The following is a 25,430-nucleotide window of genomic DNA, read 5'->3' as shown; positions in this document are numbered from 1 at the left end:
AAACTACACTAAGCCGCTTCCGTAGTCAGTTTTTAATTGATGATTTGATTGAAATAATAATAAAAAAGACGATTACAAATCCATAACGAAATAGCTTGAAAAACTGTTACAACCAGTAGCTAAGTATAACAAAAGTCTTGTATGAAGAACCATGATGAACATGGGCGGAGCTGATAGCCACAGAAGTCAGATGCTTAACAGTGATTGGGTCGTTTCCATGTACTCAAGGCGTGGTGTGCCCACACACGAGCAATCACTGTGGCTTGCTACTGAAAATATTAGAAATATGGCTCGAATTATGCCTGTGGGATGTAATGCATTACCCACGAAACCTGAAGATAGAACTGAATAATTCCTATACCTTTGTCGCGGGGAAGGTCTGCCAAAGAGGTGTATTCCTCAAGAGTCTCGACTGCAGCAGCGCGAGACAGACAGCAAATGTTTATTTGAAGATGGATTCTTGTCGGCATCTATAAGTATTTTCCGGTAGAAGGCGGCCTTGACATCGGGAATCCGCCACTGGTAAATATGCTTTTTAAATGGCAAATGATACATAGCATAGCTGTTGTGTTCTGTTATAGCCACCTAAACGTGTGACTGCAAAGTGAACGGCCTTTATAGTTTCGTGGATTGCAATCCCTTTCTCGGCCTCATCATTCAGTCACATCGGTGCAGAATGGATCATTATCGGGTGCTATCTGCAGATGCTGTCCGTGGTTTAGGCCACTTGGCACGTTTGATTAGCTGGCTAGCTACTAACGTTAGTTTAACTAGTGGTGCAGATTGCATTCGCGTGAACGTGTCTCCATTTTGCGTTTGGCAGACGCAAGAATTTGTGACCACATTTTCGTTTTGTCGAATTAACTTAAATGGTTTGAGAAGCCTGGACTACATTGTGCATGACCATAATTTAGCTGTCACGCATAATCATATGGGAAAAAATGTAACTCAGCTCATTGCTATCTGCACGACTAGATGAGGTGATGATGTTGACAACCTTATTGTTACGGTGCATCCTTAATCAGCATACAAGTTTATGTCTTCTTCCGTTGCTTCCCGTTCCCCCACTCTTCTTAGACATGGAACCCACTTTAGGGATCTGTCTAGCAAGCGCCGCTGTTACTGCATATGAAATAGGCTTAGTTGTTACGAGCAACCGGCTCTATGCAATCATCTGGATCGATCGAGCATCACTAGCCTACCGTAGATTAACATTAGCCTCCCTACACACACAAACACACACACACACTCTCACCCTCACTCTCTCTCTCTCTGTCTCTGTCTCTCAGGTGTATGATGTTGCTAGCATCGGCTGTGGTCGTATGGGAATGGCTAAACGAACACGGGCGCTGGCGACCCTACAGCCCGGCCGTCTCTCATCACATCGAAGCGGTGATCCGCAGCGACCCACGGGGAAGCAGTGTGGTACTAGGCCAGGTTGACTCGAGGCTGTCGCCCTACATCATCGACTTGCAATCCATGCACCAGTTTCGGCAAGACACAGGTAAGGATGCACGACAGACAAACGACCTGTTAGCGTTATTGAATTGATGTCGATACGTGGTTTAGGCCTAGAGTGACAATAACAGACAATTGTTGCTTTAAACTGACAGTTGACGAGAATGTGACATTACCGTTCCACAAAACCCGCAACCAGTTTGATCATATTCACAACCCCTCCCCTGAGACGCTGCCAGGTCCCCTTGTCACAACAACTAGCTTGCACACAACATAGCAGGCCTGCTAATAACCATCTCTGTGCATGTGAGAGAGAGCTTATTTGGCGTTGTTTTCATGCTTTACACTATTGTAAAAGATCGACGCCGTAGAGGAAACGGCAGACACAAGGGATTGTATGCTAGCATGGTTTTTGGGGTAAAGCAATTGCATATCCCACCCTGCACGCAGACAAAAGCTATTGTACTTGATTCCGTATATGAAGGGAGACTGACTAGGGAATGTATGGGAATATAGGGCGAAATGAAGGGAGGGGTGTCTTTATGGAGAAATGGGGGGGGGGCTTCTGAGAGCGGGGGACAACGATGAATAGCACTATAGTGAGGTCAGAGAGACTGGTGTGTGTGTGTGTGTGTGTGTGTGTGTGTGTGTGTGTATGACGGAATGAATGAATAAATAACCTTTGTCTTGAATTTCATGGGTTGTCAGATTGGTTGACATAGTAATCATGTGAAATCTGGGCTTGGCTCACATTATGTTTGGTTTCAGTATGCATACTCCTGGCAGGACACACAGAGGCAATGCAGGCCACCCCAGGCCTGTTTGAATTATGTTTTGGGCTCCAGGGCTGGTAGCCTATTACATCATTTGGACCCAATATGTTGATGATGAGATTATCATGCAAGGGTTGATCCTTCGGTTTAGCCTTTGATCCTTATTCCTGTACTTGAATGAACTTACATTAAGGACATTGTAATAGCAACAGGTTGTTTGTTTGTGTGTGTGTTGGGAAGGGGGATATGTTTGATTTTGCAACTAGGAGGCCATGATCTGGTTGTTGTGTTTTTATGTTTTTCATATTTCTTCTTTTCGTCAGGGGGCAGGGGGTCAAATACTCCTCCACCCGTGTCCCAAGGCCAGGGGTGGGAAGGTATGAACATGCCTATGGTGCACTAGGGATGCTTGAATGTGAAAATGTAGTCCACCTATTCCTTTCAATTCTGAAAGGCTGTCTTGCTCAAAGGAACCTTGTTTGTAGTGCTGCATGTAATTTGGGTCATCTCTCCCTCAGTGTGTGTGTGTGTGTGTGTGTGTGTGTGTGTGTGCGTGTGTGCATTTTGAAGGTTGCAGTGCATCTTACTGTGATGCTCCACAGAAACTCTCATATTCTGCTGGCCTCACATAACAATATAATGAATGTTTTCAACTGGATCAGCTCTGTAAAACAGGGCAAAGTTAGGTCTAATGGAAGAAAATGGAAAAGAGGATATAAACAGAACAAACCTAAAAAAAATGATACAGCCACACCCCTAGTGATTAGATTACAGTATTGTTTTAGAACCCCAATTCCGAAAAAAAGTTGGGATGCTTTGTAAAATGTGAATAAAAAAGAATGCTATGATTTACAAATCATGTCAACCCTATATTTAATTGATAATAGTCCAAAGACAACATGTCAACTGCTGAAGGAAAAAACTGCTGTGAAAAAAATATGTTCATTTTGAATTTAATGCCAGCAACACATCTAAAGAAAGCTGGGACAGGGGCATGTTGCTTCACCTCTTCATTTAACAACATTCTGTAAATGTTTAGGAACTTAGGAGACCAGTTGCTAGAGTTTTGAGAATGAAATGTGGTCCCATTCTTGCCCGATATAGGATTTTAGCTGCCATTTTAGCCCTTCCTTTATTAAGAAATACTGTTTAAATATGTGCAGAATTAAGGCCATCCTTAAAAATATTCTTGTTTGCAGTAACAGCCAAAAAAATAAAAAAATGGGTCGGGAGGTAGGTCAATATTTTTTTTTCAAGATTCAAAGTAAAAAAAAAAAGTTAAATTTTGGTCATGGTGATTACGTAGGTATGAATTTAAACAAATGTGCATATTGTGACGTAACTGACTGGGTCCTCAACCCGTGCCTTCAGGCGCATCATTGCAAACCTCAATCTGATGCAGGTTATGTACACCAGCCTTTCTCAAACTTCTTTGACCTGAGGCCCAGTCATGGCAGACTTTGGGGTCATAGGGCTCATCTACACATACCCAACCCCACTCCCCCCCAATCAAATTGTCCTTATCATTATCACAATCATTATTATGCCTATATTGTTATACATGCACTTTCACTTAAATGTTTTGTGACATGCACATCAGAGGACTGCTTTACTAATGTAAGATATAATTTCATTGCTTTTGCACGGTTGCATGATACTTGCATAAGAAAAAAATACTTCTCAAAACAGCAACAATTATATGGGTGCTTTTGTTTTGGTATGTTTCCCTCATGCAAGCATCTTACATTGGTAGGAAATGGAGAAAAAAATACATGTTGTTCCTGAATGCCTGAATGTAAGGATTCAGGAAACACAATACCAGCTTTTTTGGCGAGCAGATAGGCGTAAAACACTGATCTGTTGATCTTTAACAGATAAAAAGAAGGCTACAATAGCTTTTGGCCACGTTATATTCAAATTTGACAATACAATACTCAGTGCTATATTATACAGTCTCTCCTCTGTTTCTATGGAAGTTCCAGAAATCAACATCGTTCTATTAAGTGTCGTTAAACAATTAAATAGCATTCAACAGGTTGAAGCGGAGCTTTGATACCAACGTTATCTATTAGTTTCAGTTTCTCTCGCGCAGACGCCTGCATTGAATGAACGCTCATACCACCACTTTATTATATGGCTCCATGTTTAATGACATCGATAGCAGCAACGTTTGTTTTCTTTTTTTTGTCGGTCCGCGGTATCTTGATCAACTGCGCAGCAAATTATCAGACGAAGCACCGGGCCTAATTTCACTCCACGACTTCGCGGACCAGCAGTCTTCACGTTGCGGACCCATATTTTGAGAAATGCTGAATAGACCACAACCAATTTCAATTCTTCAACACAGTCACCGTTAGACTAGAGGGGAGAAAGGATGGGAAAAGATCTGGGCACAGTTCTTCCAGAACTTCGTGCCAAGTAAAAGCGTTGTCGTTGTGTGAATGAAACGAAGCGTATAGGCCATAGTGTGACATGCGTAAACCAATGGTGTAGATACTGACAGGGTTTTATTTAAGAGAGCGTTGGTATGTAGGCAATTTATATTCACAATACTTAGGCCTACTAAAATAAATAGTATTTTATTTGTATTGGTTGTTTAGAGTATAAAAAAAATCGGTCGGTCTTAATGCAAGTTTACAACTGGCAAGTCGGTCAGACTAAAAGGGGAAAAAAATAAATATTTGGGTCGGTTCTAAATTGACAGGGTCGGTCGGGTTACGGCAAACGAAAATATTTTTAAGGATGGCCTAATTTTGGCATTGGTTTCCTGAAATATTCGAGGTTTTCTCTGAAAAGACACTGTCTGGATCGATAACATTATATGTTGCTCAAAACCTGTGTACATCATTCATAATTGATTGTGCCTTGCCAGATGTGTAAAATTCCCATACCATAGGCACTAATGCACCTCCACACGTCATGGATGCTAGGTTTTGAACTGAGAACTATAACAAGTTGGATACGTTGGATAGTTGAGCAGTCTTTCTCCTCTTTAGCCCAGAGTAGTCCATGATTTCCAAAAAGAATTGCAAATTTTGATTGGTCTAACCATAGAATCTATTTCCATTTTACATCAACTTTTTTGTAATTTGGGTTGTATACCCCAATACAATATAACTGTATGTGATCATTATTATATAATTTTGGAACAAAAAACTCTTCCTTATGTTCTCCTATTAACCCATATCAACCATTTGAAACTGTTTGTTGTGATTAAGTAGCCATATGAGATTGTAACTTCCCTCAAAATGGTCTTATGATAGTCAGCAGATACAGTCCCTATCAGGGAGTAATCATCACTCCCTGTCACCTTATGAGACGTGCTAGCAAAATATACTAGCACCTATGTTGTTTAGCCTCCTTGCTAGAACGCCCGCTGTAACTAAAAACAATAAACTTATCTACAAAACATAAATTTGTTTCCTTCCATGAAAGGAACTTGAGCAACAATGCCCTCTCACCTGTAGGCTAACAACAGTGTAGTCCCTTGTCCTACATATTGGAATGTGGAACACACACACACACACACACACACACACACATTCACACACACATTCTCACACTCACAGAAATAAATTTAAATGATGTTAGGACATCCCATAATTATTGTGTAAAGGTGGAATCAGTGAGTTTTTGATTTTTGTGGACCAAAAGAAGAAGACAGTTCACAGCGCTGCTTTCTTGTATTAACTTTCTGGAGCATCAGTTTGGTAATGATAAAATAATTGCTGTGCTGCTAGATAAAAGCAGTGTTATGCTATGCTCTTCTTCTTTTTATCTAGACTTTTAAAATACCTGCACCTGCTAAAAACTCATCAAGGTGTGCAGTCAAACCCTCTTACTCATTTGTAATGGTGGAGACATCCATTTTTAAAGACATAATTGGCAGTCCCTTTGGAATATTTCTGATTTTTTATATACTTTGATCAATTACGTTGAAACACAGTCACAGATAACAGAGTTTAGCAGACAATTGCCAGCTGTTAAGCATTCCCAAAAATACCCACTTACAGTTCCTTTAATACATACATTCTCTTCCCCACTCACTCTCCTGACAGAATAAGGAGCTGAGCACACACAATGTCTGACTTGTCACCTACCACTGGTGTAGACAAAGGTGTATTATCATTTGCTAATAGTTGCAATATTTTGGTGTCTACAATGATTCATTAAAGGATTTCTAGATGCTTCTCCCTCCCCCTTCTCCCCCTCATTTCATATCCTCACCCTGCTTATAGTGATACTATTTTGGTGTCATTGATCCATATGATGTTCATTAAAAAGGGTTCTAGACATTACACCTTGTCCTGCTCCTCTCTGTAGAGCAGTGGTGTATCTTGTTGAATTTCCTGAATTCTGATTTTTTTTTTTTTTTACAATTTTTAGTTTTTTTTCTCATACCAGTTCTGTGTAAGTAAAATGTATATTATCAATTGCTAGTATGGCTAAGTAGTAGTGTTAATATTTTGGTTTCTTTAGTCCAGATGGTTCTAAAGGGTTTCTGAATGTCTCTCCTTCCCCTTCTTCTCTTTTCAACTGTAGTGTAGCCTATTTAGTGTAGACAAAGACAATATCTGACTTTTTCCTACCATTGGAATATAGACAAAGGTCTATTATCAATTGCAAGGAGTTGTAATATATTGATGTCCTATGGTTCATTATAAGGGTTCTAAATATACGGTTCATTATAAGGGTTCTAAATATACGGTTCATTATAAGGGTTCTAAATGTCCACTCCTCTCCTTCTCCTCTTCCTCCTCATGGTGCAGGCACCCTGCGTCCGGTGCGCCGCAGCTTCTATGACCCGACGTCGGCGCCGGGCCACGGCTGGCTGTGGGAGTGGGAGAACGACTCGGGCTCGTGGACGGCGTACGACACGGAGGTGAGCATCGCCATCCAGGCGGCGCGGGACCGCAACCAGCCCTGGCTGGACCTGTCGCCGCTGGGCTTCTGCTACCTGATCGACCTGCAGACAATGACCCAGTTCAACCGGCAGACGCAGCGGCGCCGGCGCATCCAGAGACGATCGGACCTGGCCTACCCGCTCGTCACGGGACCCCTGCCCAGGGCGTGGGCGAGTGGCATGGGCGCCCCGGGGGGTGGAGGCGGTGGGGGTGGTGGAGGTGGAGGGATGGGGGGCGGTGGAGGGGAAGGAGGCATAGGGGGTGCTGGCGGGAGGTTTGGGGGTGCTGGGGGCGGTTTGCTGGGCGTGGGGGTGTCCGGGATAGTCACCAGGGGCAACGGCAGCGCCTACCCGAGCGGCGCTCTCCCAGCCTCGGCCATCACCTCGCTGGGGCAGCCCTGCTCGTGCCAGCAGTGCATGCTGGTCCTGGGCGTGAAGACTGGGGCGGGCTTCGGCGGGGTGGGTGGAGGGGCACACACGTTGGGACGGAAGCCCCCTCCGCCCTTGCCCCCGCCCATGCAGACTAAGCCGCCCAGCCCCAAATCGGGACCCCCACAGAGGGGGTACTCCTACTCGCTCACCCTCCCACACCCCCCGTCCCTCTCCCGGGTCCTGGCGCCCCATCGGAACTCCATGCTGGTGTCTGGTGGGGGTGGCGGTGTGCTGGGCATGGGGTTTGGCATGGGTGGTGGCGGTGGAGGCGGCGGCGGTAGCGGCGGCACGAACAGCAGCAACGGCGGCTTCGTCCACTCCCTCTCCCTGCTGGGAGCGGCCACCGCCGGACTCTCTCTCTCCTCCGTGCCCACCTCCTCCTCCGTCCTGCCCTCCTCCTCCTCGTCCTCCTCCACATCGACGTTCTCGCGACCCCCGCCGCCCCCGATGCCTCCCCCGCCTCCGCCGTCTGTGTCCACCCCGACTTCCTCCGGGGTGCCGCCCCTTCCACCCATCTCCACGCCGACGACTGCCGCCACTGGGGCGTCCGGGGCCGCTATCATCAGCACGTCGTCATCCGCAGTCACCGGTGGAGGAGTAGGAGGAGTTGTCGTTGGTGGTGGTGGTGGTGGTGGTGCTGGCGGTGGCGGCGTCGGCGTCGGGCAGGCGCTAATTTCCACCACGACCAGCTGCGCTCCCACGCCATCAGCGCGCGTGCTGGGCCCCGTGTCATCGGCGTGCGCCGCACCTCTCCCCCCACGGTCCAGTCTGGTCGGACTGAGTCGCCCTGCACTGCAGCGCATCGCCATGGCACAGTCACGGGCACTTATCGCTTCAGGGTGAGTCTACACACACACACACACACTCACCACAATATACAAGCAGACACACACACACACACACACCATAATATACTTACTGTAGGCCAAGATTACAAGGTTGCGGTCATCTGTGGACATCTGCTGTCACCACCGATGCGTAGTTCCTATTTCACTTTTCAGAATCTGTTCAGAGTCCGCTGTCTCAAATTGGAGGGTACATTGACTTCTGCTCAGAGCCACTCATGCGATGACAAAATGTACCTCACCATATTTTTTTTTGCAACAGCACCCCAACAAACACACACACACACACACCAGTGTTTCCCATACATTGACTTATTTGTGGCGGCCCACCACAATATCAACAATGATTTTCCAGGTTGTACTAAATTGTGCTTAAATCTGGTTAGCATCATAACCACGCTGCGCTAATTTGTTAAAAACGGTTGCATTCAAGTTAATTCTGCAAACCTACCACCACAAATAGAATTTAATTCTGTGGGAAACACTGCACACACACACACACACACACACACACACACACACACAAACGCAATCTACTTTACAGTTGCAGCCATCTTTGAACACTCTGGGCCAGATGTACTAACGCAGTGTTTCCCACAGAATTGGATTCAATTTGTGGCGGTAGCTGACTTTGACAACGGGGTGTATTAAGATCGTCTTGGTAGTGTGAGTGCCTGCCACTTTTTAAGACGTTTGAGGGAACCCTTGCAATTATAACACAGTTGAAAGGCTGCTGATGTGTGGATACAATTCACAGTTTTCTACATAGTTAAAATAAAGGTTCGTACTTCTCCTTGGGACAAGCACTTTTGAATTTTGGAAAACACTTTCCATTTGCATCGGGATTTTGCAAACATTCAGTGTCAGAGTCAATAAAATGAGCCCTTCAACGAAATTGACAAGCAGCTATAAGTAGGCTAAGCATGCTAAATTCGACATCCAAACAGTATTCTAACGTTAGCTTTAAGATACTGCTTGATTTCATAACTTAACTTAGTTTAGTCTCTTCAATGTAGCCTACTATGTTGTGAAAACATAGTGTGACCTTAGCAGAGTTCACTTCAATGCAGCAGTTTTGAACAAATTTGCGCAGCATGGTCACGATGCTAAGCGGATTTAATAGCAATTTAGCCAGACGTCTTCTATGCAATGCTTCTATGTGGCAACAACAATCCTTCAACAATCGTGAATATTTTGTTATATGCGCATGCAGAGGAGTGGCAGCGGGCTACGAGAGAGAGAGCGGGGCGGGGCAAGGAAAGGCTGCGTGCGTAAAAAGCGCAGCTCAATGGCAATGCAAGGATTTGACCTTATATTTAATTTAAATGAAATTAAACATAGAATATTCATCTGTGGCGGCCGATTTTTATTTCGTGGCCCCCCGCCACAGATTAGTCAATGTATGGGAAACACTGACTTTTGACTAACGCTTTTGCGCCCACTTCAGGCGTATTTGTTTCGCAATGTGCGTGTAAAATCATTGTGAGGTATGTACAAACCGGCCGCAATAATGTAAAAGCGCAAACTGCCTGTCGTGGGAGCTGAAAGTGGCAGATTGCGTTTGTCATGTCATGCATGCATTCATGGGAGGATCCAGGGGAAAGTGGGAGTTTAGCGTAAAAAAATGGGAGGGGAAGAGTAAAGAGCGCCTAATTATTTATACCGCGGTATGTACAAAGACTGCTCCTGAAAGCGCACGTCTATTCTGCGCCTAAATACTTCCGCCTTGTAAAAGCAGGTGTTAATCCAAATTGCAGTTCAATGCGTCAATAAGAGAACCTTTCAAAGACAACAGAATCGCTATTTAGAGCACCAGTTTTTGTGGTGAAAGTATTTGTAGCCTACTACCAAAAGCAACCTCAACTTTCGTTGGCCTTTCGAATGTCTTACTTTCACTTTCACGTCATTCACTTAAACTTTCCTACTTGCTAGATTTGACCAATCTTCCATAGCCTACGTGCACAAGTAGTTTGAGTAGAACTACTGATCTTCATTATCTCCCTGCTTGTTTACATGTTATCATGTATGTGGTATTATCTCATGATCGCTAAACGTTTGATTCTTTTTAATGTTGTCATCAGTTAACTTCATTCCACTGCGCTTGTATGTAGGCGCTGCCATTCAGTTGTGGACGTTCGTAAATTGCGTTTATGGGCGGAGAAAGGCGCAGTTTACACTAAGGATTGAACGATTGATAAATACGACGGAAACTTGGGTCTGACAGCGTTCGCAATCTGCGGTGTGTCCATGACACTGATAAAGCTACGTTCGCAAATGTACGTACATCTGTCCCTCTGTGTTATCTGCTTCCTTAAATCACTTCCCTTCTCTTAAGTAACATTTAGAACATTCTTAGTCTTGGTCAGTAGCTTAGCTTAAAGGTTGTATCAGCGATAGCGGGGATACGTCACTTCTGTTGATGTTCAAACAAAAGAGAGCTAACTCGCTACTCCCTCCCCCTCACTCCCGTGCAATTAAAACTCTCCTAAGCGCGCCTCTTGTCGGTTATTGGTTGAAACACTTTATTTTGCCTTTGAGTAGGTTGCCAACCCTTGTTGGTAGCAATTGTTTTTCTGTACAGATCTCGGAGCCTAGGCTGCCTACAGAGACGCGTTTTTTTGACGGCCTGCTTAAAGCAACACCAAAGAGTTTTTTGTACCTTAAAATAATGTTTCCAAAATCGTTTCAGTGGTTCATCAACTCGTAACAGGGTGAACGGCACTTTCTGCATTCGCTTCACGGCCCTCTATCGGCTATTACCGCACTATGTAAGTTTGCTGCATCGGGTAGCGGATCTGTAGTTCGATGGAATGAGACATGAGAAACTACAAATTTAACTTGCATCTGATGTCGCAATACATCGTACTTTCATAAAATCATGCAACTTATTCTACCTTGTCTGTGGACATTGTTATTTGCAAAGCCGGTGCTGGATAAACAAATAGTGCGTGCGACAGATGAAAAGTTCTTTGGTGTTGCTTTAAGGGGCAGACAGCTAGATGAATGTGATCATTTATGTTTGGGCCTTTTTTGGGCCTAAAATCGCTGATACATCCTTTAATAGCCAAAAATTCACTGACAATACTGCTCATGCGCAACGGGAATAGTATTTTGAAAAGGTGTAAGATGTTTTTTGATGTTAATTGACTAGATTGATATATGGTCCACCACTTTATATGTTTGTGTGGGAACTCGAATTTGAAACATGGTCCACACACAAAAAAGCCTACTGTTGATTACTGAACCTTAACGCCCTGTACCTAAATGGTTCGGTACGAATATGTGTATCTTTACACCCCTAATATCAAAGCTTGATTTCATGGCTAAAAGGGATTTAACCCCCCGGTTTGTCTGACCGTCCTTCACATATGGAACTGACCAGTGTCAATGTCAAAGTGAATGCCATAACCCTGTAAATTGTCCAGGTTGACTGGCTTGGTTTGAAAGGACAAAAGACAAAAATGGTTTGAGGTTTGAAAGTGGTCAGTCACGTGTTTACCTTAACCCTTTATGCTATGCAGAAATGCATTGAGGACATTTATCACATTAAATCCACGACTGACTTTGTGTCAGAACTGCAACTTTGATTCTAGTTGTGCTGCAGAGGCACTGAAGTAAAGTAATTGGCAGAAGAGTTTGTCTGTCTACTCTTTGAAAGGAAGATGGCGGTCTTTTACTGGCATTAAGAATTAACTAGCCAGTATGAATGTGGGAACTAGCCAGTAGGAATGAATTCTGGTTTTGGTATTATGTTGCTTGTGGCAGATATTTTACAAGGATTTGTCTGCCAGTTCTGTGTGTTGGGAAGGCTGGGGAATTGAACAGACCTGTTTTTTTTCTGGAGTAGGAAGGGGTTTGTCTTCAGTGAAGTGGCTTCTGTGGAATTTGCACAAGAGAGTGTTGCCTACTGATGAGACAGAGGCTCTCAGTGATAGCCATAGAGGGAGAGAGAGAGGAGAGAGACAGACAGACAGGCAGAGAGAGAGAGAGACAGACAGCGAGAGATAGAGAATGAGTAATTACAGAAAAATGAAAAGAGAAGGATTCATTGAGGACAGAGAGGAAGTGGTGTCAGACAAGAGATGTGAGGGCCTGAAAGAACCAGAGGGTCACTCTCATTCTGCCAAATCCCTCGCTCACACCACTTATCCCATGACGAGACCCCCCCCCCTCTCTCCCCCCTTCCAGTCCCTTTTTCTCTATCTCTTTCTCTCCCACTCCTTTACCCTCTCCCTATCCTCCACCCCCACGCCCCCCCACACACACTCCTTCCCCAGTTCCCATGCTCAGTTCGTTCCAGGGGGTCACTGCCGAACCCCATGTTTGTGTGAACACGGGCCACGTATCCACAGCAACCTTTGTTACCCGGCCCAGTCTTCACACATATTTGCAAAACAATGCCGGGAAAAGATGGTGGCTGGCAGAAAGGAAGAGAGAGATGGAGAGAGAGAGAAAGAGAGAGAGGCAGAGAGAGAGAGAGAGAGAAAGAGAGAGAGGATTTCTGAGTTTGATTGCATTTGTAATGCGTCTCAGCCAGCCAGAAACGGAGAGAGTCTAAAATGCCTACACAGTGGTGTGCTGTTTTCACACCACACTGCTTACTGAATGGAGAAGAGCAAAGAAAAGAACGAGAGAAGGGGAGTGGAGAGAAAGCGAGATAAAGAGGGGTGGAAGAAGAGGAAGAAAGGGAGGAAAGAATAAAGACAAATTCAGGCTCAGGCCAATCACAGACCAGGACGCTAATTAGAACTCTGTGGCCTAGGCTACAAGCTAAACTTTGACTAGCTTTGAGACATGACTGCAAATTATGCAACTGTGTGAATAGAACCGCTTGCAACAATTATATTTATTTTACTCTTGTTTTGTTGTGTGGGTCTGACAAAATATATTTGGTTTTGACAAGATGTCACATATGAGTTGCTAGTGCCCACTTATCTGTGGTTGATAACCAACAGGTAGTGATGGGCAAATGAAGCTTTGGTGAACCACTGAACCACAGCAGTGTGAACCTAGCGACACTAGCTGAAAAGCAAAAAGATGGCTGCCACACATACATTTTTCAACATAAAAGTCCTTAGCAAACCAATATTTTTGGTTACATATACCGGTTTGGGTAAGGACTTTTATGTTGAAAAATCTACATGTGGCAGCCATATTGGATTTTTTCATTAGTGTTGCTAGCTTCACACTGCTGTGGTTTAGTGGTTCACCAAAGCTTCATTTGCCCATCACTACCAACAGGTGATTTTGCCACATGTATTACTCACATTGGCCAGCAGAGGGTGATCCCAACTCCTCTGTGTGGCCTTCATGTACTGTATATCCATAGGGGGACATTATTGGGGCAGCAGTAGCGCCATTTTACTTAATATAATTATAGACAATATTTTTTTGCTACCTGATGGTTTTAGCTGAAACTTCCGTTGTGTGTGTGTGTGTGTGTGTGTGTGTGTGTGTGTGTGTGTGAGAGAGAGTGAGAGAGAGAGAGAGAGAGAGAGAGAGAGAGAGACAGTGAGGCTCTCTGGCATATGTTGGTGTTTGTTTGTATGTTTGCTAGTCAGGTGAGAGTTTATCACCGGACGGTGTAGCCTGCTGTGTAATATGAACGTCTGACGTCACAAAGCAGGACTTTTCCCTCATCCTCTCATCTATCCTTCTGTTTCCCTCAAACTCCTTCTCTCTCTCTATCTCTCCCTCTCTCTCTCTCTCTCTTTCCCCCTCTCTCTGTCTCTCTCTCTCTCCCTCTGTGGGTTAATCTCTACTGATCTCTCCTTCATTGTAAGAGCCATAAATACCTTCCACCGTAGCTATCGTGACTATCCTACTCAAATGTCAAGCAAGGAGGAGTGAGTGGCATGAGGTGTGAAACACCAACATCATTGTGATGAGATTATAGCTGTTGCATTCCTAAGTTTGTGTATGATTTTTCCCTATGCACTTTTTTACACTGTGCACAGTTTTTTTCCCCTTTGAGGCCTCAAAGTAATGGAATACTAAATGTGCGCGCAGCCATGGGGCAGAAGACGCTTGGTGGTCGTCCACAACGTTAAAAAACTTAACCTAATAGTCGGCTGCTGTAAGCTACAATCGGAATTTTTTTGTATACCCCTGTTGTCTCAATGATAATAACATCTCATTTCAGATTATATTTCAGAGTTTGCCATTCATTTGCATTATTAATATAACATTGTATTTTGTCATTTTTGGCAAAGACATGCGTTAGGGATATTGAACATATTGAACATTCTCTAACCATCGTGATTTCGAATTGGTGCATTTTTCAGCACAAAAACTCATTTTATTCTTTTCATGGAGAACATTGCTCTATGCTGTTCTATGGTGCTTTCTGCCTCTTAGTTGCGCACGCATGTTTTCGTGACGTTGCATAGAAATCCATGTATGGTTGTGACATTCTATTTTCAGTTTAGCACAAGGTCCTTGTAAACCTAATCATTTTGATAATTTAATTTCCTTATGTGGTTTAATGTGGGTGTTGTGTCAGATGTGAAAAATTGTTTTGGACATACTGACACAGAAAAGACTGTGGTTAAACCAAAATGAATGAATGTACAGTAAATTGCCTTGGCCTTGTTGTGGTAGAAAAAATTTAGTTATAGTTCCCATTGGCAGTATCTTTGAAACCTCAACACTCAACAAGTCACACACAGAGAATTTGGAACATAACATCATCTACATTATTTTTATGTATGCGTGAATGTGTTTGTAATCAGCAATTTTCAGATGGCTAATGTTATGAGAAGATTGTGTAGGGGTGGGTAGTAACGTGCTACAAGTAACGCACATGAATAAAAAAGTACTTTTTTTGTGGAACGGCAACTTTCCATATTCCTTTTTCAAAAAGGTACTTCTACTTTTACTCAAGTAAATTTTTGAGCCAGTAATCTACTCTTTCCCTCGGTACATTTTCAATTGCCTTTCATTACAAGTACAAGTTTAGACAGCGTAGCAACGGGATGAGAGGTATGACATGACACAGAAACTTTCGCCTATATTAATTTCTGGCCAGCATCGTTCAACAATCACGTTGGACAAGGAAAGTAGGCCTACAAATTCATGTACAAGCAAAGTAAATGCCTCAGAAATCGAGCACACAAGTTAGAAAAAAACTAGCATTCGTTTATGTAGCCTCAATGTTGCAGGACATGACTGCAAAGCAGAAGAATCCGCTGGCAATGGATTTGAAGTGACTGCTTTTCATCCCGTAGCCACTTAATGCTTACTCTGGCTATGGCCTACACAAGTGTGTCAGAAAATATAATAAAGTATATTAAATAAAATATATTTGAAATGGGCTGTTACAATATGTTTGCCTATATGATTAGCCTACAAAGAAGGAGAAAATCAAATAGGCATAAAGGATAGGCCTACTTTTAAAGGGCCATCAAAAAATATAAAAATGAAAAAAAAAATACTTGTTACTTGAGTAATTTACTTGAGTAAAGTACTTTTTTACTTTTACTTGAGTAGATTTCTCAGATGGTAATATTTACTTTTACTCAAGTAATTTTTGAAGGGAGTAATTGTACTTTTACTTGAGTATAGATTTTCAGTGTTTGAGATTGTGAGATTGTGTTTGTCAGGTAACAGGACTTTAGGTACAGAAATGTTTCTGGTACTCTGTGTGGCAAATCATTGAATTCATCATGCATTGACTCCTATAGAAATGCTAACATGGCAGCAAAATTCTCTCCCAACTGCCCCTTGCCAAGGTGAACAGCTGAGTTAGTGGGTATTGGTGCCTGTGTCTGTCAGTCTGTGTATTTATGGGTGTGTATGTGTGTGTGTGTGTGTGTGTGTGTCTCTGTGTGTACGTCCATAGAGCCATATGGGTTTCAGAGTTAATACCACCAGCTTAACTGAGCTGAAACGTGACCGACCACCTTTCCAATTTGCCCTCTTAGCATCCTTGACTTTCTCCTCTCCTTTTCTCCTCTCCTTTCTCCTCCTCTCCTCTCCTCTCTTCTCTTCTCCTTTCCTCCTTTCTCATTTCTTCTCTCCTCTCCTCTGCTTTTCTCCTCTCATCTCATCACCTCTGCTCTTTTCTCCTTTCCTGTCCTCTCCGTTCTTCCGCCCAGCCCGATCTGATTTATATGCTCTCCCAGTGTCCCCTTCCAGTCAGTGTGTCCATGATGATGAACGCCTTACACATTAACTTCAGATTCAGACAACACAGTGGCCTGCACACACACACACACACACACACACACACACACACACACACACACACACACACACACACACACACACACACACACACAGACACAGACACATACAGAACACACACACCACCTCTTCTGGTGTGATCTTAGTGTTTATTTTTTGGATAGGATGGTTAACGAACTGATAGTGGCACACTGTAACCTGAAGAAAGGACGACTAAAAAAAAAGACTTCTTGGATGAATGACGGGATGTAGTTTATTGTTTGAAAAGTACGTTTTCTTTTGGCCAGCATTTACATTGGTAAAAAAGTTTTAGGGTTTTTTTTTTTGTTTGACATGAAGATATTTATGTTGTGGGTGTGGGTTAATATAGGCAAATAAATTGGAATTGTAGCAATTCATATTATACAAGCATAAGACAGGGTAAGGAGGTAAGAAGACGGTAAGACACAGTCATGAACAAAGTCCTAAGTGAGCCTAAACGTTTGACCAGTTAGTCAGTGGGTCAGGATTTTGTGGCCTTCAAAGATGCCAACATAAGTTGGGAGAGGATGAATGAGTTTATGACCTCAAACTATCATGTGACCATAGCAACAACCCACACCACCTGTATGCTTCCCCGGGTACCCCCCCCCCCTCGCCCCCTTCTTCCTAACCGGCTTTGGAGGGAGAAAAACGTGAGCATTCCCAGCTGTGGTGTGTGTGTGTGTGTGAGAGAGAGAGCGAGAGAGAGAGAGAGAGAGTGCATGTGTGAGTGTGTTAACATATGTTGGTGCTTGACATGTACTTTTACATTGTGTGTGTGTGTGTGTGTGAAGGGGGGGGGTTGTTACACACACACACACACCCCTCCTTTCTGTGCCTGTGTGACGGTGCCTTATGGCGCTGTGTTGCCGTGACGTCCAGGCTAGCGGTAATCCCAGATCCTGCCCCCCCCTTGGTCCTGTGATGTGACGTGGTCAGCATTAGCTTCCAGATGGAAACCGCCGGCTTAGCACTATAAGAGAGTGCCAAGCAGACAGAGACGATACACACTTGTCACCCCACGCGCAGATACAGCGAGTGAGAGACACAGAGAGCAGAGAGGGAGTGATATAGTAACGGAGGGATAGAAAACCGAGAGCGAAAAAAACAGAAAGAAACACACACAAGTACAGAGACAGTGTAGGACTTCACAGTTGGAGTTGTTCTGTGTTTTTTCAGAGAAAACACGAGCAGGGCTTCGGTCAGTGACTTTTTGGGAAATAAGTTTGTGTGTGCTCTGCAACGGAGAAATGACGATTATCAAGTTCGCTCCGTAAGTACCCGTTAGAATCTGGCATTTTGTCATTATAAGGTGTGGGTTCATTCAGAACTAACAGTGTGTTGTAAAAGCAGTTCTATGCAAGTATGCTAAAAAGGAATTTATGAGGGTCAATTATGAGGTAGTTATTTTAAAAGGGGAGGTACAAGGAAGCTTGAGAAGTGAAATAACCTATATAATTGCATACCTATGTGTCAGCGCTCTTTATTGAAACTGGTGTAATGGGATGTCTACTTAGCAACACGTCTAATTGTAGGGTACCGCGTGCCACACTTTATCTTGTCATCGTCACTGGCAAATTATCTATTAGAAACAAAAGAAAGACACACACACACACACACACACACACACACACACACACACACACACACACACACACACACACACACACACACACACAGACAAACACAGATAGAGGAAGTTCCACTTAAGGTAACAAAGCAATGCAATGTCTATAATTACAGTATTATTACGTTGCATAGATCACCTGCTGTGTGTTATTCCAAAGGTTGAGAGCACAACCTAGAGGATCCAGCATGGAATGGCAGCATGTAGCAGCCTCTGTGGTGTACATTAAACATGGGTGTGCACTATACACATGCAACAACAATAATCAAAAAGACAAAACAAGAACAATAAAAAAGAATATGATTATGAGTACAAAATGCAAATGATAATAATAATAATAATAATAATAATAATAATAATAATAATAATAATAATATAAAATGTTTGACAGCCATAGACAGACATTGTACAACAGCCATTTCCTCAATCATACCATTGAATTGGTCTAGTGACAAACCTGTCTAATTTTAATAACTCTTGAAATCTGTTCATTTTATAAGAAGCAAAAAAACCAAAACTCAGATTTTATTTGAGGAGTGTCAAAATATATAAATCCCTGTGAATGGGTATTGTGGAAAATTGATTTAACTTTCAGAAGAGAAGTTAGGCAAAAAGGTAACTTTCCCAGTAATGCCTTATTAAACAAAAAGGAGTCAGTGTCTTTCCCTCTTATCATAGAGTGGACACAAAGAAAAATATCAATGACTGATTATGCCACCAATTCTAGAACACAAATAAATATTAATGATTGATTTTACAACTAATTCTAGAACACAAAGTAAATGGACCCTTTCAACAATAAAAACAAAAACAATGCTTGAACATTCTATTTGGGCCCCAATCTACTTCCTCTGCATTAAGATAACATATGGAATGTTAAAACGGAAGCCTTGTGGGGCCAACTATGATGCTGATAATAGAACTCTCTTGAAAGGGTCTATAGGACTGATTTTACTATTAAATCTAGAACTGATCTGAGGAGTGTCAACACGTGCCCACAGTCCACCCGCAGCACTGCCCAATGCGTGCGGAGAACACAGTCCCAGCCCAGTCCATCATGTGTGGCCAGAAGGCCTGTCTGATGACAGATGGTGTCACCAGGGTTATTTGCGACACTTCCTTAGGTGCCACTTTGGCATGGGAGGTTATGTTGCCATGATGACCGCTGTTTTGGATTTCTTTCTTTGTGTGTGTTGCGCAGGAGGATCAAGCTAATTTGGTTATTGACGTTGGACTGCTTGCAGCTAACAGTTGATGCCTATTAATGCTGTCGTCAGTGGAAGCGTCGATTGGTTACAGAACCTATTAGGCGTGACGAGAATGCCATGCATTGAGTGTGTGCTTTGATGAGCTGTTTATGGAGATTCTCATGGAATGTTGCTCTGCAGCAATGTTCAGCATGCGTCTTTTGTTTGTGTGTGTGTGTGATGCGCACTTACATGCCTGAAGGAGGTGGTGTGTCCAATAATGACAGCCGTGCCCATATGTGTAAGCCTGTAACTATTTTTGTATGTTTATTGCACAATCATTTTTGTTTGATTATTGAGGTGTGTGTGTGTGCAGCGTATTAAGGAGTGTTAAATTGCTCTGTGTTTTGTTTGTGCTAGGGTTCCCACTGTTCCAGTGAAGAACTTAAATGGATCAAGCCCTGTCCATCCAGCTCTGGCAGGTAAGCATTTATCATCGCCATCATCATCATCATCATCATCGTTGTCATCATCATCATATTCATTATTTATTATATTACAATTTATTTGTTTGCCTCTAGTTAAAAAATATCTTTTACATCAGTCACCAATTACTATTATTCTTGTTTTTAATTTATTTTGCCTAAGTACAAGCCATGCAAAGAAATCTCACACAATCAATTTAATTTTTACAATAAAGATGAAGATAATATTTGTGAATTATGTCAAACAATAAAGTTAAAAAAGTTAGTTATTTCAGTTAAGATATGATAAGATAGGAACTTTATTGTTCCCAAAGTGTATCCATAGATAGATAGATAGATTACTTTATTCATCCCCAAAGGGAAATTATGGTGTTACAGCAGCAATTAATAATATAAACATATATCACACATATACACACATATATAAGTTAAAAAAATAAATAAAAATAAGTCACATCAGTCACATTAGTGCAGCATAGAGAGGAGTTATAAAGTCGTGCATTGGTCACTGAGCATTGGTCAGAACCTGTGTTTCTCAGAGGAGCAGTTGAGCCACTGAAGCTGCTTATCTGTTTGAAGCACAATAGTGACATGTTCAGACGTGTCCATAATTGTTTAGATCTCAGCCTTATCAAAGCAATCTTATTACAATAAATGTAGTGGTTTGTTAGTTAATTCAGTTAATAGTTAGTAGCACAGCGGTGACACTACATGTATTTGGAGGTCATGTGGATGTTCAAATGTGTCCACAACTGTCTCAGACAAGAGAAAAGCAATCTCATTACAAAACATAATAATTATATTACAATTAAGATAAAACCTTTTAAAAACATCAAAAATGTGATTTGTTAGTTAACCCAGTGAGCAATTAGTAGCACAACAGTGACACCATGTGTATGTGGAGATTGTGTGAATATTCAGATGTATCCAGATCTTTCTGGATGGCTCACCTATGCCCCCTGGTGGTCGTTGCAGGTATAACAGGCATTCTGATGAGTGCCGCCGGTCTGCCCGTTTGCCTCACCCGGCCGCCCAAGCTGGTCCTGCACCCCCCTCCCGTCAGCAAGAGCGACATCAAGCCTGTGCCGGGTCTGGGTCACTGCTGCCGCAAGACCACCAAAAAGCAGGCACGCAAAGGTGAGTTGCATACACACAAACACACACACACACACACACACACACACGCATACACTCAGTGTATAATAGTACTCACATTTAAAATACACACATTCATATACAACAGCACACAGTCACAAGCACACACACACACACACACACACACACACACACAAACACACACACACGCGCGCATACATTGTATAATACTCACATTTGAAACACACACATTCATATACAACAGCACACAGTCACAAACATACACACACACACACACACACACACACACACACACACATACACACACACATACACACGTACACACAAATCCAATTCTAATTTCCTCTGACTTTGTCGCACATAGGAAGAACTCCTGAGGAAGTGGTGAAAAGATACCTGCAGAAGGTGCGCAACCCCCCCGAGGAGGTAGGCTGCTTTCACTTGCTTACTTTGCATCTTTCATTTTTCAACTTTCATTTTCCTTCATTCATTTTGTATTTCTTTCTTTATCTATTTTCATTTCTTAACTCTAACCCTTTTATACCTATCTGTTGGTCTGACTAACTTGACATGATTATTCCCTTTGCCTCTCTCTCCGCCTCCACCTCCTTCTCGCTCTTACTACCACCCCCCCCCCTCTCTCTCCCGCTCTATCTCTCTCTCTCTCTCTCTCTCTCTCTCTCTCTCTCTCAGGACTGCACTATCTGCATGGAGGCTCTCTCGGGCCCCTCGGGCTACAAGGGCCCGGGCGTAGGTGGCGTGTCACGGGTGGAGTCAGTGGGTCGTCTGGCCCAGTGTGGGCACCAGTACCACCTGCAGTGCCTGGTGGCCATGTACAACAACGGCAACAAAGACGGCAGCCTCCAGTGCCCCACCTGCAAGACCATCTACGGGGTGAAGACCGGCAACCAGCCGCCCGGCAAGATGGAGTACCACGTCATCCCCCACTCGTTGCCTGGCCACCCCGACTGCAAGACCATCCGCATCATCTACAACATTCCACCAGGCATACAGGTGAGACTTGACCCTTAGATACTTTGTCATGTGCTAACAGTGTGATCAATTTAGTCAGTTGACTTCAATCAATTAATAGATCAAGTGATTCAGTTTACATTGTACAGCTGAACTCTGGTGTTCTATAATAATAATGCTAATTATCAAAAATGGTATTGGTATGGTAAGTAGAATGAGGCACACATTCTTTAAAGGTTAAAGTTGAGATGTCTTAACGATAAGTGAATATTTTATACAAAGTCAGTGAGCTAAACAGAACCTTTCTCTCTTTCAATACTTCTTTCTCTCTTACTGTCTGTCTGTCTCTCTCCATCATTCTTTCTCTCTCTTCATCTCTCTCTTTCTGTCTGTCTGTCTCTCCATCATTCTTTCTCTCTCTTCATCTCTCTCTTTCTGTCTGTCTGTCTCTCCATCATTCTTTCTCTCTCTTCATCTCTCTCTTTCTGTCTGTCTGTCTCTCCATCATTCTTTCTCTTTCTCTCTCTTTCTCTCTGTCTCTGTCTGTCTCTCTCCGTAGGGCCCTGAGCATCCCAATCCCGGCAAGCCCTACACTGCCCGCGGTTTCCCCCGCCACTGTTACCTCCCAGACACTGAGAAAGGACGCATTGTAAGTGTACACATATGCACAAACATGCACAAACACACACACACACAAAGACACATGCACAAACACACATTGAGTTATTTTTTAATCTTTAATGTATTGTTTCATGGCCTGTAGTATACAACACTCAGTCACACTCAGTCTCTTTCTCTTTTTTTTTCTCTCTCTCTCGTGCACGCACACACACACACACACACACACACACACACACACTCGCACGCACACACACACGCACACACACACACACACACACACACACACACACACACACACACTCGCACGCACACACACACGCACACACACACACACACGCACACACACACACACACACACACACACACACTCGCACACACACACACACGCACACACACACACACACACACACACACACACACACACACAGGTCCTGCGCTTGCTGCTGGTAGCCTGGGACCGTCGCCTCATCTTCTCTGTGGGCACGTCTAGCACCACGGGCGAGTCGGACACGGTCATCTGGAACGAGGTCCACCACAAGACGGAGTTCGGCTCCAACCTGACGGGCCACGGCTTCCCGGACCCAGGCCACCTGGATAACGTTCTGGAGGAACTCCGTGCCCAGGGCATCACGGAGGAGGAGAGCCTGAGAGACTGATAGAAGAGAGAGAGAGAGAGAGAAATGCACGGCAGAGAGAGAGAGAGAGAGAGAGGGATAGAGAGAGAGGGAGATATGAGGAGTGAGAGGAGGATAGTATAGGTTCTCATATCTAAAGCTGCCAAAAAAAAAAAAAGTAACAAAACAAGCATCCAGGATTATCTTGTAACAGAGGTTTTTTTTTGTTGTTGTTTTGGTTTACTATTGTTCTGATGAGTTATTATTTTTTGTTTGGGTTTGTTGTATGTGATGGTGTGTGTGGGGGGGGGGTAGCTGAGAAAGAATAGATGTCAGGTACACGGTTGCCATCGCGACAGCGCTACCATGGAGACTCCTGTTGTAGTGTGAGCGAAGCCCTCATGCTGCTGTAGATCCCAGTCGCCCGATCTCAGTCGGCCTCTCCGACGGGTTGCCACTGCGGGCCAACTGGGCCTAAATGTCCACAGTTAGCTAGCGCTAGCCAATATTGCTACAGAACTAGTCGGGGGTGGGGGACAGGGGTAACTTTCCAAACATTTTGTACATACGTAAAATTGGAATGTACCCCTGGGGGTCTTCGCCGTTTTATAAGTCCTAACAACTCAACAGCAATTTTGAGGCTGCACCTCACCATGGGCTTTGGTGAAAGACTGCTGTTCGCTACCACGTGGCTCAAGAATCTTGACTGGTAGGCTACGTTCTACTCAGATGGCCTCGAGTCTTATCTTTCTCACACATTTAGTTTCTGCTTTTTTTTTTCTTTTCTTTTTTTTTGCTGTTCCTTAATAACTCATGCTGTTGCTTTATATAAAACTCCCTTATGTTGTCAGTGGCACATGGAGAGTGAGCTCTTCTGCCAAGAAGGACACTTTTTCCTTGTCAAACTTGAAAAGACGTACCAGTATTTAAAGCAGAAGAAAGGGCCTGATGTTGTGCTTTTATTGTGAAATGAGCAAGACTCTGTGACGCAACGTCCAAACCTTCTTGGTTTCTGCCTTTGCCACAAAGGTGTAGGGGTTTGTGTCTGTGGGGAGGGGTGGGTGGCTAAGGTGATGACTGTTGAGGTATTTAGGACAGAAAGAAATGAAATGAATAAAGTAAATGATCGGACTTGTCAACAGTTTTGTTCTGCCAGTATACTCAGCCAGTGTAATGTGACCATAGACCTTCCTTATCTTGACAGAGAATCTCCTTCACTTTCGTTTTTTTGTTTCAAATGGCATACAGTTTCAATTTAGCATTATTTTCGAATGGACCCCCTTGTGAGTATTCGCTATACTCTGAAAGCTCTGTACCATGTAAGATGTCTGAGGATCAATTTCCCAAAATTTCAACTTTGTCAGTATTTTCTTGAGCCACCAGTGAGTTCCCACTTTACATGCTGTATTTTCGATGAAGCCCCAGCTTTTCCAGATACCAGACTCTGTCATGGAAAGGTCTGGAAGTCGCTTCCAATGCATTGGCTTTGGTGCTGTCTGAGAACCTGTTGTCAGTGGTCTGGTCAGCCCTTGTTAGGTCTTTGATTGACCTGTTTACCACAATGTTGATGTATGTTTGTTTAAGTGTGTCTGTGTGTGTGTGTGCGCGCGCGTGTGTGTGTGTGTGTGTCTGTGTGTGCACGTACAGTACATAACATACACACCTGCTGTACGGCTACATCCATAGCTCAACCACTACTGTAAGCGTGTGCTGTTTAGTTTGACACTTTTTCATGATTTGTTTACATCTAAGCCATGTTTGCTGTATGGGTAAACATACTCCATCCTTTTTATTTGTGTTTTGTCTTTTTTTAATCATTTGTTACATAATAATGAATTGAGTTATGACTTCTCATATAAGCTGTTCTCATGCTCTCATACTTTTTTGTACTGTGAATTTAGTTAACAGGTATTGCACTAAGCGTCACCTCATTTCTGGTGTTCTTATTTTAAAAGTTATTATGGACATGACAGTAACTATGGATTATCTTTTGCCCTTTGTAACTGAAGAAAAGGGAGAGGTGGAGTTTGGCTTTTTTTTCCCTCTTTGATGTTAAGTGCATTGGAATGGGAGCCAGGGCACGTTTGAAGACTGAGATGAAACCGATTGAACATATTGTTGCTGTATAAAAGACCATGTACAAACAATCCCTTGCATATAAAGTAACTGCTGGAATACCGAATGACTATTAA

General features: G+C 43.3%; 1 protein-coding gene across 1 annotated transcript; it reads left to right on the top strand.

Moving 5' to 3' along the window:
* The first annotated feature begins 297 nt into the window (after window positions 1–297).
* Window positions 298–25,430, top strand: dtx4a (deltex 4, E3 ubiquitin ligase a). The gene is made up of 9 exons (XM_076288700.1): window positions 298–522; window positions 1,290–1,504; window positions 7,001–8,405; window positions 19,851–19,912; window positions 20,891–21,052; window positions 21,396–21,457; window positions 21,725–22,045; window positions 22,563–22,652; window positions 23,053–25,430. The coding sequence occupies exons 2-9, from the start codon at window positions 1,294–1,296 to the stop codon at window positions 23,278–23,280; spliced, it is 2,541 nt and encodes an 846-aa protein (XP_076144815.1). The 5' UTR covers window positions 298–522; window positions 1,290–1,293; the 3' UTR covers window positions 23,281–25,430.

Source organism: Alosa pseudoharengus, unplaced genomic scaffold (assembly GCF_046254945.1).
Source record: "Alosa pseudoharengus isolate Yale_2024_CS ecotype anadromous, Long Island Sound unplaced genomic scaffold, YU_APseudo_1.1 YU_APseudo_1.1_scf_17, whole genome shotgun sequence".
NCBI classification, from domain to species: Eukaryota; Metazoa; Chordata; class Actinopteri; order Clupeiformes; family Clupeidae; genus Alosa; species Alosa pseudoharengus.
Note: the sequence above shows the minus strand (reverse complement) of the source record. Positions and strands in the feature narration are given on the sequence as shown.